Below are 11,942 nucleotides of genomic sequence, written 5' to 3'. Positions count from 1 at the left end.
TCTCGTAAGCTGAGGACGATGCCTAGCTCACCGGAGCGGCGAGGCTCTCCTCTGTGGCTCGGCACACGCTCAATGCTGTGAGTTGGCAAGAAAGGACGGTGTCCTCACTGCTGTTATGGTCATTAATATTGCAAAGTGTTTTATTTACAAGATTATAAGACATTCTTTCTGAATTTTCAATTCTAGGAAAATATGCTGAAATACCAACGTTGCCTGTTGTTTGAGAAAGATAATTGCATGGCCTAAGGCCAGGGAAAGTACTAGAAAGTGGTAGGGGGATGGACACAGATGTCTTCTATTCTAGAACTGTGAACCTAAAGTTGTAAAACGGCTGCAATCCTCAGGACATGTGACAGGGGCCCCTTTCGAAACCTTCCCTCCCCCATGTCCTCTCTCATGGTGTAAAATCGCTCCCTAGAGCCTGGGGCTCTGGACTCAGACCTCCTGGGACTAGGCCAGGTCTCCTCCACATTTTCATCTCGTGGGTTTGTGCAACTTTTCAACTTCTCAAAGCCCCAGTTTTTTCTTATGTAAATTGGAACAAAAATAGTACTTCCTTTAAAGGATTTTTGTAAGATTTAAATGAAATGAATCATACAAAGCTTTTAGTACTAAATGCATTTATTATTGTTTTCATCACTGGGTATAGCTCAGAAAGGGGGTGACTTTCTGGGGGTGCTTGATTTAGGAACCAAGACAGAGAGCCTAAACCTACTACATCTTTTCAGCCCCTGCAATGCCTAGTACGCTGGGCCAGTCTCAGGGGCTCTGTATACATTGGCTACGTGACTGAATGGCACCAGTCTTCCCATATTTACTGAGCTGTAGCTCAAGCTTGAGTTCTGGCTTTAAGGGCACTACAGGGACCATGATGCTGGTGCCTCCAACTGTCGTCAGTTGTTTTAGCCAGTGGATAAAAGCCAGGAGCCCAGACAGGCTGCGTAGGTTCAAATCCTGTGCTACCAGTCATTGTGTGTGGGGTCTTAGGCGAGGGACTGAACCCCTCTGTTACTCAATTTGGATCAGGGATGCTACTATCCCCGACTTTGTAGGGTTGCTGTGAGGATTAGTAGGAGTTACTCTAAATTGAGTACATTGAATAAAATCTGGAGCAGCCTTGGTTTCCAGGCTTGTTCTCCACAATCAGCTGGCCTGGGGCTGCAGGACTGTGCTGGCCCCATCTGCCTCTGCTTCCCCCTGATTGTGATGACCAGAAGCTCCTTGTCACCTACTATGTAAAGTCCACATGCTTCATCTTTCTGGACAGGACTTTTCTCTCCAACCTCAACCTCTCCTGGACCCCTTGCAGGCATGGTTTCCTGCAAATGCACGCTATCTCGAACCTTCGAGCACTAGCTAGAAGGAGCTCCCTAACCTCTCACCTTGTTAAAGCAGCTCTGGTTTTAAAGGAGCAACCTCTTTAGACCCCACAGGAGGATTACTTAGTAAGCAAGGTTAGTAAGTAGAGGTCATGTCTTTCAGAAAGTCCTCCAGACTCTTTTCTGTGCCCCTCACCGGTGTGTAAATATTTCTAAGATTTGTCTCAGGTGTAGTCTGCTTCTAGTGGCTCTCCTCTTGACACCAATATCACTTTCTATCCATCCACCCGTGTTTGGACAGCCACCAAAGCACTAACGTGCTAATATTATTGTGGGGACACGTTACAGAGGACTCACAGAGCCGTCCCTTACAGCCACTCATGCGCCCTCTGGTTCCATTTATCACACACATAGACATTGTTTCACCGGGAGTTTCACTTCTCTATCTCCGCCCTCAATACTCCAAACAAAAAAGCTTCTTCTTTTTTTTTTTTTTTTTTTTTTGAGTAGGCAAATTTTTTATTCCATGGCTACTTTTTTTTTTTAAATTTCTTTTCAGTGTAACAGAATTCATTGTTTTTGCACCACACCCAGTGCTCCATGCAAAACGTCCCCTCCTTAATACCCACCACCTGGCTCCCCCAACCTCCCACCCCCCGCCCCTTCAAAACCCTCAGGTTGTTTTTCAGAGTCCATAGTCTCTCATGGTTCACCTCCCCTTCTTAATTTAACTTTCTGTTCTCAGCGCCCAGCACAGTGCTTGGCACTCGATGTGCACCAAATAAAAACCGACAGGCTAACTGACGGTCGCCTTCTTAGCTCTGCACACCACACTAAGACCCAGCAAAATAATCATCCATACCTTCAAGGAACTTGCAGCATAATTGGGAAAGCAAGTCAGACTAATGTGGAAAAGAACCAGAACATCAGGCAGTATATATTAGTGTCAAAGGAATGGCGTCAAAGCTATGTACCGTCCATAAGAGAAGGGAGAAATTCTGAGGGCTGAGGCAGGCAGAGAAGGCTTCTTGGGGGAGGTGAGATTTGAACCAAGCCCTGCATCTTACAGATGTTCTCAGTGATTACATTGCATGGGGGACACGGCTTCTGGGGTGCAGGATATACTGTGGAAGGAGGCTGGATATGGCATTCACGCAGACTTAGGCAGCACCTATCCTGCCTTTCTGTCCTCTTGCTATGCCTGCTGGGTCCCCTTCTGAACACAGGTCCCCTCTTCTTTAAAGTGTGGATTATAACTTCTATTGCACAGAGTTGTATGGAAATTAAGATGAACTAATTAAAAGAGACAGGTTTAATTCTTAGTACATGGTGGGGATTCAGCAGAATAGATCTCACTTTAATTAGACTCCAGGATTAGCCACACACAGGGCTCTATCTCACAACCCTGAGATCATGACCTGAGCTGAACTCCAGACTTAACCAACTGAGCCACACAGGCACCATTCTGGGATTAGGTTTTGTAGTTCACTGATCTATTGAAGGATTTTCTTCAGGATCATGAGAGGTTGAAACCTACTGGAGCTCTCCCTCTGCTTTGAGCAAATGGCCCATGCAAACTGCTTCACATGGTCGGATATCCAGGAGGTCACAGGGGTAATAGACCTTCCATCTTGATGCTTCTCAAAGGTCTGGGGATAGCGCTTTGAAAGTCAGCTGCCATGCTGATTTACTTGGTATTACATATCGAGGCAAAATTGCTGGGTTTGGAGTGGATGATTTCATTGGTGACAGCAGTTACTTTTGTTGATCTTGAAAACATCTCAACATAGTCCTATAGGCCTTTCTACTTCCCAAAGGCAAGCTTCAGTTTTTAGCTTCTTAGTACACAGCGTACAGGCTGACCCTAACTTTTCCATGAGGAACCTGAGCTGCATAAAGGTTGAATGACTTGTTTAACATTTCATAGTAAAGCAGGGCCAGAACTAGGACTAGGATTGGGGTGCCCTGGGTCACAGTTCTAAACCAGTGAGTGAAGCTGAAAGTTCCTTTGGGCAGTTGTTACCAAGGATAGGTCGGTGGTGGGAGCCATCCCTCCTAGCAAGGAGTGCTCACCTTACTAATAATTTGTCATTGTTTTGAGTCGGCACTCCACAGTGGTAATAAAACTCAGACCAACTCCCCATCAGCTTTATCACTGTTTTCCTAAAATCTATAGGCAATGCCTCCCTTGACTGACTGCGCTGGGCGCTGATAGCTCCCACCACTGGCCCTGGACAGCTACTAGTCTTTGGTAAAGAACTTGATCTAAATTGGTTTTGTTAAAAAAAGAGAAAAGAAAGAAAGAAAGAAAGAAAGAAAGGTAGGTAGGTTTCATTTGAAGGAGGGAATTTTGGTTTCTAAGCAGAGGTGACCTGAAGCCAAAAATATGGGATAGATATATGTGTCACCACGTGTATTGTGGCTCTAACTTCTCTTAACTCAAGGAATCAAGAAGTCACTGAACGTGGTTTCATCTTTAAGGAGATGTTAGTTGCCATACTCGCCATACGTTAGTAGCTTACAATGTACAGACCTGGTTAAAGTGTGTTCTCTATGAGGGAGGTATTAGCATTTCCATTGTGCAGACAAAGCTGAGTCTAAGAGAGATTCATTAATAGGTTCAAGGTCACAATTCCTCAGTAGCCAATGTAAGATTAATCTGACCCCAGTGAACATGCTCTTGCCACGACAGCCACTTTCTCTTTGTCCAACCATGTCTGGACAGTTGCTAAAGAATGAAAAATGCTAACATTGCAGAGGAGACACACCACGGAGGGTCCCCCAAGACCCCCATTCGTGACGGTAGAGCCCTGCATAAAGACCCTGGCCCAAGAGGTCAGTGGGGGCCGAAGGAAGCCCAAGGTAGGCATTCTTCTAATTTGCACAGAGGTGCCTTGTGGACAGGTAGTGACCTGGGACCACGGGTGGTTATATGTTCAGGCATAGAAACAGCCTGTCGCCCTCTGTTTCCTATTGATTCTTTGAGCGGTATTTGTCCATTTTTCCCAAGTGGCTCTGCCTAGTTTCCTGGCCGGTTCCAGAATCTACCATCTTCTCTGCGATTTCCACTACAGGCTACTATAGAATACAGTATCTACCCCCTGTCATTCCTGTTATCAGGGATATGATTGGGATCTCCTCAGAAGCAAAATTAGACTCTAGGTGAAAATTTAAACACCAGGCCACTCACGAATCAGTGTGGCAAATCCTGGGTCCTCTGCAATGGGGACAGAGGCAATGGGAAGTCTGCCTGGGGTTTGGGGTTGGAGAGGCTATCTGTCTCTCCATGCTACTCTTTGGAAAATAGGACCAGGACATTTCACAAGCCGTCTTGGGAACATGCCTCAGAGTTGGGGACTTCTTTTCAGTGTGTTACAATTGTCGTCACAAAAGTTTATCAGTGTTTGTTGAGTGACCTTTAAATGCATATTAAGATATTTATCATAGGGGCGCCTGGGTGGCTCAGTGGGTTAAGTGTCTGCCTTCGGCTCAGCTCATGATCTCAGGGTGCTGAGATCAAGCCCCACATTGGGCTCTCTGCTCAGCGGGGAGCCTGCTTCACCCTCTCTCTGTCTGCCTGCCTCTCTGCTTACTTGTGATCTCTCTCTCTCTGTGTCAAATAAATAAATAAAATCTTTATAAAAGAGATATTTATCCTAATAACTTAGTAATGTGGGAACTGTGTAGTCTGACTGATATGAAAGGTTGTGTATCACTTAAATCTGTACTAGTTTCTAGGGAAGAAAATGGCAGATCTGGGAGTTACACAACTTTGCTTTCTATTCCCATCTCGGCCACAGCCTTTTGGTGCGACACTGAACAAGTCATTGTCATCTCTAGGATGAAGCTAAGAGGATAGACTCGGTTGTTTCTAGGTCCCTTTATGCTGGATTGGTGGGGAATCTTTAAATCAACACCTTCCCACAGGAACACATTTCATCACATTCTAGAGCTGGAAAGGAGTTTCGATGATGCTTTGGTCCATACACCTTATTTTAGAAATGCACATCATAAAGAAGATATTATTATCCACCTTTTACAAAGTAAACTACTGGGGCCCTGAGAGGCTGCACCATGTGCTCTAAAAGAGTGAACTCTGGCTCATCTTTCCACTACACGACACTCTCAACTAGGTTTTTCTGGGTCCAGGTTAGCATTGCCCAATTTTCTGCCTTATTTTCAATGGACATAGGAAAACACCTAGCTATTGTGGGCCCAATCATAGTCTTCAAACGCTGATGGTGGTATACCGGCCTGCACCTCCATTTCCCACAGACTGAGCATAGGGTACTTCGTGGAGACTAGCAGGAGAAATGCACGTTTGGTTCTAGTTGATTTCTTACGAGACAGTGTCCATAGAAAGACATGGAAGCCTGGCAGCTTTCCTTGCTTTAAGAACTGGTTTTCGTGGAGTGGCACTGCTGGGGGGTAGGGTCAGAGTTGGAGGAGTCAGAGCAGAGTAGGTCTTTCTGGTACTGGTGAGCTTGACCATGGTTGATGTTAACAACAAGAACAAAGCCTACACTTACTAAGTGTCTATAATGCACCAAGTATTTGACAGACACCGTCTGATTTAAGAAATGGAATTTCTTAAAATAGGAATTTAAGAAATTAGCAATGACAGAAAGAAGCTATGGAAAGAAATAAAAAAAAAAAGAACTCGAGTCTGAGAGCAGAAGTAGTGCTACATAGAAAACTGTAGTTTAGACTATAAGGACTAAAAACTTATTATGACAATGGCTGTCACAGCTACCTTGGGTCTGCGGAGAGTCTTCTTCCCTTTTGAATCACATTCAGGTCATCTGCCTCTCCTACAGCCAATGAAAATAGAGAAAATTGATTAAAAAAAAAAAAAAAGAGTGGGCTTAGGGGCCTTACTTGGAATCCGGCTCTACCACTTCCTACCAGGGAAATCTTAGCTGATCTCTTAACTTCTTTTTTTTTTTTTTTTAAGGTTTTATTTATTTATTTGACAGACAGAGATCACAAGTAGACAGAGGCAGGCAGAGAGAGAGAGGAAGGGAATCAGGCTCCCTGCTGAGCAGAGAGCCTGATGTGGGGCTTGATCCCAGGACTCTGGGATCATGACCTGAGCCCAAGGCAGAGGCTTTAACCTACTGAGCCAACCAGGCGCCCCTGATCTCTTAACTTCTTAGAGCCTTAGCATTTTCATCTGTAAAATTAGATTTAAAAACAAGTAAAGGTTACTTTTAATATATGTTAAGTTCCTTGAATGGTGCTAGCAGATTCTAGGCTTCTCAATAAGAACTGAAGAGCAGAGAGGGGAAAGGAGGACAGGCCGGTTATTACACTTACTATGTTTCATTAATGCTCATCCTTCAAGATGTGGCTTAGGGTCCTTTGGTAAGTGGCAAATTTAAGAGCATTCTTCTACAAATTACCTGCTTTACTTTTTCTTCCCCGAGCCCAGCTAATTAAAAAATACTGTGAATGGGCTAATTAGACCATTGACATTTCTTTTCAATGATGGCAAAGAGCCTTTACCACGTTCAAGAACACATTACTACCACTCTGGTATGTAACTCACTTTGATCTGATGTTCATGCTCATTTGTAGAATTAGATACATGGAGAATAAGTTACCTTCACGGGACAAATGGGGAACCTGAGACCTCTTTCCAACACACAGGGTCTATCTCAGACCAAGTAGGAAGTGAGGCAAACTAGCAGGACCATCCAACTTAACACATTCAGCGGCATTTGGAGCGACGGTGGGGAAAACAGGCTCCCCAGTTAATTTCACACTTCCTCTATACATTTCAAAAAACAGGGTGTGACAAGGCAGCTGGATTTTTAAAAGACCTTCAGAAGGCAAAATGCCAGGTATTCTGCAAACTCCCTGCTTGAAATAGGTTTTCTGTTTCATGGCATCTGTTTGCTGTGGAGAATCCCAATCCGCTGTGTTAAAGCAAGGGCTTTAAGTTTCTTGAAGGATATTTCCTGCTCATTAAGGCTCTGGGTTTCCTGGGGCTGCTGGCCTTTGTCATTCTGAGCCGGGGCATGTTGGAGGCCTGCCTGCACTCGACCAAAACTCAGGAGAATTGTGTTGAAGAAGAAGGCAAGAGGGAGACTGGCATCCACTGTGTGTGTGCTGGGTGCCGTCCTTGAGAGCCCTATGAAGGAAGAGCTACTACCGTCTGCATTTGACTTGCTGGGGAATCCAAGCCCAGAAGTCTTACCTGCCTGCCCCTCCCACCCCGCCCCCACCATGCGGCTCCTCCACCAGTACACCCCATCTGCTCTGAACTGGGTAGGTCTTGCCAGGGAGGGGGGCCCTCTGGGGCACCCTGGCCACCACCTCCTCGCTGCAAATTGCCCCAGGTTTGTTTTCTTTGGCTCCCTCATTAATGAGTTCCAAGGACAATGCTAAGTCTAGTTAGGCGGCCTTAATTGGTTTAGTTACAACAAGATAATTCCTTTTTCCTTCTCTCGGAGGCCTTTTTGTTTAAAGACATTTTAGCTGGAAGATGTTAATTATCAATGAGGAGAAAGTGACACCCGAAGAGTTCATTTTCCATCTTGGTCCTCGGTGTCTCCTTTGAACCCCCTCCGCGGCCCGCTTTCCCACTTCGTCACCTCTCCCCCGACCACCATAAAAGAGAGCTCTGCCCTGGCTGGCGGCGGAACTTTCTTTCTCACTTGCCAGGGAGCTGTTCTCTCTGCAGCTGTCCCCCAGGCATGGACAACCTGCGCGAGACCTTCCTCAGCCTCCAGGAGGGCTTGGGCCCCTCCGACAGCCCCGGCCTGCTGTCCTCCTGGGCCTGGAGCAACAGGGCAGGGCCCTTTGAGGTGAACCAGGCCTCCCCGACCCAGAGCCTGTCTCCGGCGTCCTCGCTGGGGTCCTATTCTTCTTCTCCCCGACCGGCCGTGGCCGAGCTGGCCTGTGGGCACGGAGGTGCCACCAACGGGGACAGCGGTGGCTGCGATGGCCGTGGGACTGGTGGCCTGGTGGAGGTGGACTACACTATGTTAGCCTTCCAGCCTGCCTATCTGCCCGGCGCGGGGGGCCCCAAGGCCCAGAAGGGGGCCAAAGTCAGGATGTCTGTGCAGCGGAGACGGAAGGCCAGTGAGAGGGAGAAGCTCCGCATGAGGACCTTGGCGGACGCCCTGCACACCCTGCGGAATTACCTGCCCCCCATCTACAGCCAGCGGGGCCAGCCGCTCACCAAGATCCAGACGCTGAAGTACACCATCAAGTACATCAGGGAGCTCACAGATCTCCTCAACGGCGGGAGGGAGGCCCGGCCCCAGAGCGCCTGAGCGCTGCCCCGGACCCGACCCAACCCAGCGCCGGCTCAGGGGGGCCCAGGAGAGCTTTAAAGACCTGGACTAGCTCCCGGAAGGAACAACGGCATGAAGGTTTTTGTTTTCGTTTTAATATAGAAAGCGTGGTGGCTCCGTTGTCTGCAACATTGTTAAGGGAATCCCCGCTAGACTTGTTGGAGCGGCCAGAACACTTAACAGCCAGACAAGCCGGTATTTTGCTCCGTGTTCCCACAGTTGCTCAGGAGACGGGCCCCTAGCAAAGAGACCCATTACTTGGCCCTTCTCTGCCCGTCCCAGGTATTTTAAAGGGTCCGTGATTTGAAATGTATTGTGTCCAGAATGTAAAACTGTTACAGTTAATCTTCTCTCACTGTTTGGGTCTGGGAGCTTCCTTTCTGTGGCTAACCCAACCCATATTTTGTATAGCATCCAGTGTGACCCCCCCCCCCAACGGATTCTCATTCAGAAAGATTTGTATGGAGTAAAGGGCTCTAACTTTCCTGTTTTTATTTTGTCTGTGTGTCTGTGTGCTTGTGTGCATGTGTGTGCATGTGTGTGTGTGGGGGGGCCCTCGCGCGCTTGTGTGTGTTTGACTAAAATCATGCCTTTTCTTTTGCAGGAACCCAAATCACGTAGATGCAGGAGGAATTAGCATCATGGTAAATAGCCAGGCACAGGTAGTCAGGCTACCCTGAGACACAGTGAAGTAAGGGCCAGCACCTCTTCTCTCAGTGCAGGGTGCAGGGCGGTGGGGGCAGGGGGGGGCAGTGGACGAGGGAGGCTGCCCACCCTGAGGGCTTGGGGATGAGCAGACAGGAAGGAGGAGGAAGTGGGGGAGGACCCAGCCCCACAGGGAGGGCCTGAAGCAGGGCTGGAGGCAGGCAGTCCCTGTGCCAGGCCTGGTATGAGAATAACCTCATTGAATTCCTTCACTTGCTCCCTTCTCAAATGAAGAGATTGGTTCAAAAACAATAACAGGGGGGCGCCTGGGTGGCTCAGTTGTTAAATGTCTACCTTCAGCTCAGCTCATGATCCCAGGGTCCTGGGATCAAACACCGCATCGGGGTTTGCCTTCCCTCTCCTACTCCCCCTGCTTGTGTTCCTGCTTTCGCTGTCTCTCTCTCTCTGTCAAATAAATAAATAAAATCTTAAAAAACAAAACAAAACAATAAAAGGCTATTTTAATTCTATAGATGAGTGAAAGGGTTGGGATTCGAATTCAGGTCTGTCTTTAGCAGCCCCCACCAGAGATTTTTATTCTTCCCCCACATCCTCTCCTCATCCCACAACCCCCCCCCCATCACCCCACATACATCTATACACAAACACATGTTCCTGTGCAGGGTGCCGCATCACAGGGTGGGGGAGGCACACTCTCAGCTTGGCGAATGTGAATGGCACAAGGCATTGAAAAGAGGGCTTTGAATTAAGGACGTTCCCCAAACCTTTGAATTAAGGAGGGTTTTTTTTGTTTTTGTTTTTGTTTTTTTTAGGCTGCATTTTCCTCCCAGTGTTTATTAACCATTTGCATTTTTTTTCAATGAATAGTCTGTTAAGTTTTCCAGTCATTTCTTTTCCTATTGGTGCTTTTTCTTCTTTGTAATGACACATTAACAAAAGCAGATGTGTTAGAATTTAATGTATAACTTCTCCACTTTATTCCTTTGTGGATACACGTGCATATGCAAATAAATATAGGCATCTATACCTTTAAAAAATGCCTTTAATTCTGCAAATTCTTTTTTTTTTTTTTAACTTAGCAATACACACTAAAAGTCCTTCCAATGTAACTCCATCTGTGATGTAAGTACCATTATTATCTTGACTTTACAGAGGAGGAAACATAAGCACAGGCTTGCTCTAAGTCACCATGTGAAGAACACAGTGGCTATCAGAAGTTCAATTTGCAAGGGCATAGGTGTTGCATAATTTGTTTAATGAGTCACCTTTTGAATAATATTTAGGTCATTTCAGTTTTTTGTTACAGAAAAATCCTTTAACAAACATCGCAGACAACTAGCTTTATCCCCAGGTATTTTAAGTAGCTTGGAAATTTCCTGGAAATGGGATTCCTGCACCAGAGTGCATGCACATTTTAAATTTGAATAAAGACTAATAGATGACTTATAAAAGTTTGCAATTATTTATGGTCCCTCTAATGTTATGCAACAGAATCAGCTATCCCACATTGCCACTGGATATGACCAATATTTAATGGATAAAAAATGGTTAGTTCACTGTTGTGTTAATTTTAATTTCCCCATCTACTAATTGAGATGGTGCTTCTTCTTCTTTTTTTTTTTGTTTTTGTTTTTACTTTATGTGACTTTTGTTCATTTTGGTTCCTCTGCTGTAACTTGTCCTTTTATGTTCTTGGTTATTTTTCTATTGTGTTACTTTGTCTTCTTGTTAATTTGGGAGAGTTGTTTGTATATTATACATATTGAAAATGTTTCCTCCTGATCTATCATTTTTGTGACAGTCCTTGTTTATGGTATCATATATTTATGATTTTGATTACGGTATTTTTTATGCTCTAGGAAGCTTTTCATTTTCACATGATCAACTCTCTCTCCTTTTTATAGCTTATGTGTTTTTCCCTCTTGCTTAATTTTTTCCAGTCCCGAGGCTTTCCGAACATTTAGATTTTTTCAAATACTTTCATAGTTATTTGTATATGTATCTTTTTAAAATAAGTGTTATACACTATTTTGTTTTTTAAGTAGGCTCCATGCTGAGCATGGGGCCCAACATGGGGCTTGAACCCACCATCCTGAGATCAAGACCCTAGCCAAGATCAACTGACTGAGCCACCCAGTCGTCCCTATATGTATCTTTAATATACCTGCATTTCATTTTTGTCTACAGTGTGAAGAAGGAATCTAACTTTATTTCTGATTAGTGTTCTTACAACTGAAGAATATATATATTGTCATCAAGAGTGATGAGCTGTGGTGGGGCACAGCTGCTAAAATGTCATTCTGTGTATACAAACCTCCATCAGCTTCTGGTGTATTTGTTCCTGGTGCTTTACGGAAGAGACTAGAAAGTGTTGGACAGCATCCAGTTTTTCTTCAACGGACTCTGCCTTGTGCTTATATAGATATTTGTGTGAGACTGTATGTTTGTGCACATGTACCTGTATTTGTATTGGGTGTATGTGTGTGTGTGGTTTCACATATTGGGGAGGACTGGGAAGACAGTAATGTGGGGAAGGGGATGTCTCGTCTTTGATCAGGTTTTAGATCAATCGCTTTTTTCCTTGCCATGTTTAAAAGAGTGGGATCCAAATGCTCTTGGCTTTGATTTTTTTCAAGCTCAAGCATTAAGAATGGTT

The 11,942-nt window shown here is 45.4% G+C and overlaps 1 protein-coding gene across 1 annotated transcript; it reads left to right on the top strand.

Annotated features, from left to right (window-relative positions):
- Positions 1-8,017: 8,017 nt before the first annotated feature.
- Positions 8,018-8,599, top strand: MSGN1 (mesogenin 1; the record flags this gene model as incomplete). Its single annotated transcript, XM_080813742.1, has 1 exon — positions 8,018-8,599. The coding sequence occupies one exon, from the start codon at positions 8,018-8,020 to the stop codon at positions 8,597-8,599; it is 582 nt and encodes a 193-aa protein (XP_080669868.1).
- Positions 8,600-11,942: the final 3,343 nt, after the last annotated feature.

The sequence above is a fragment of the Martes martes genome, assembly GCF_963455335.1.
Source record: "Martes martes genome assembly, chromosome: 9".
Lineage (NCBI taxonomy): Eukaryota > Metazoa > Chordata > Mammalia > Carnivora > Mustelidae > Martes > Martes martes.
Note: the sequence above shows the minus strand (reverse complement) of the source record. Positions and strands in the feature narration are given on the sequence as shown.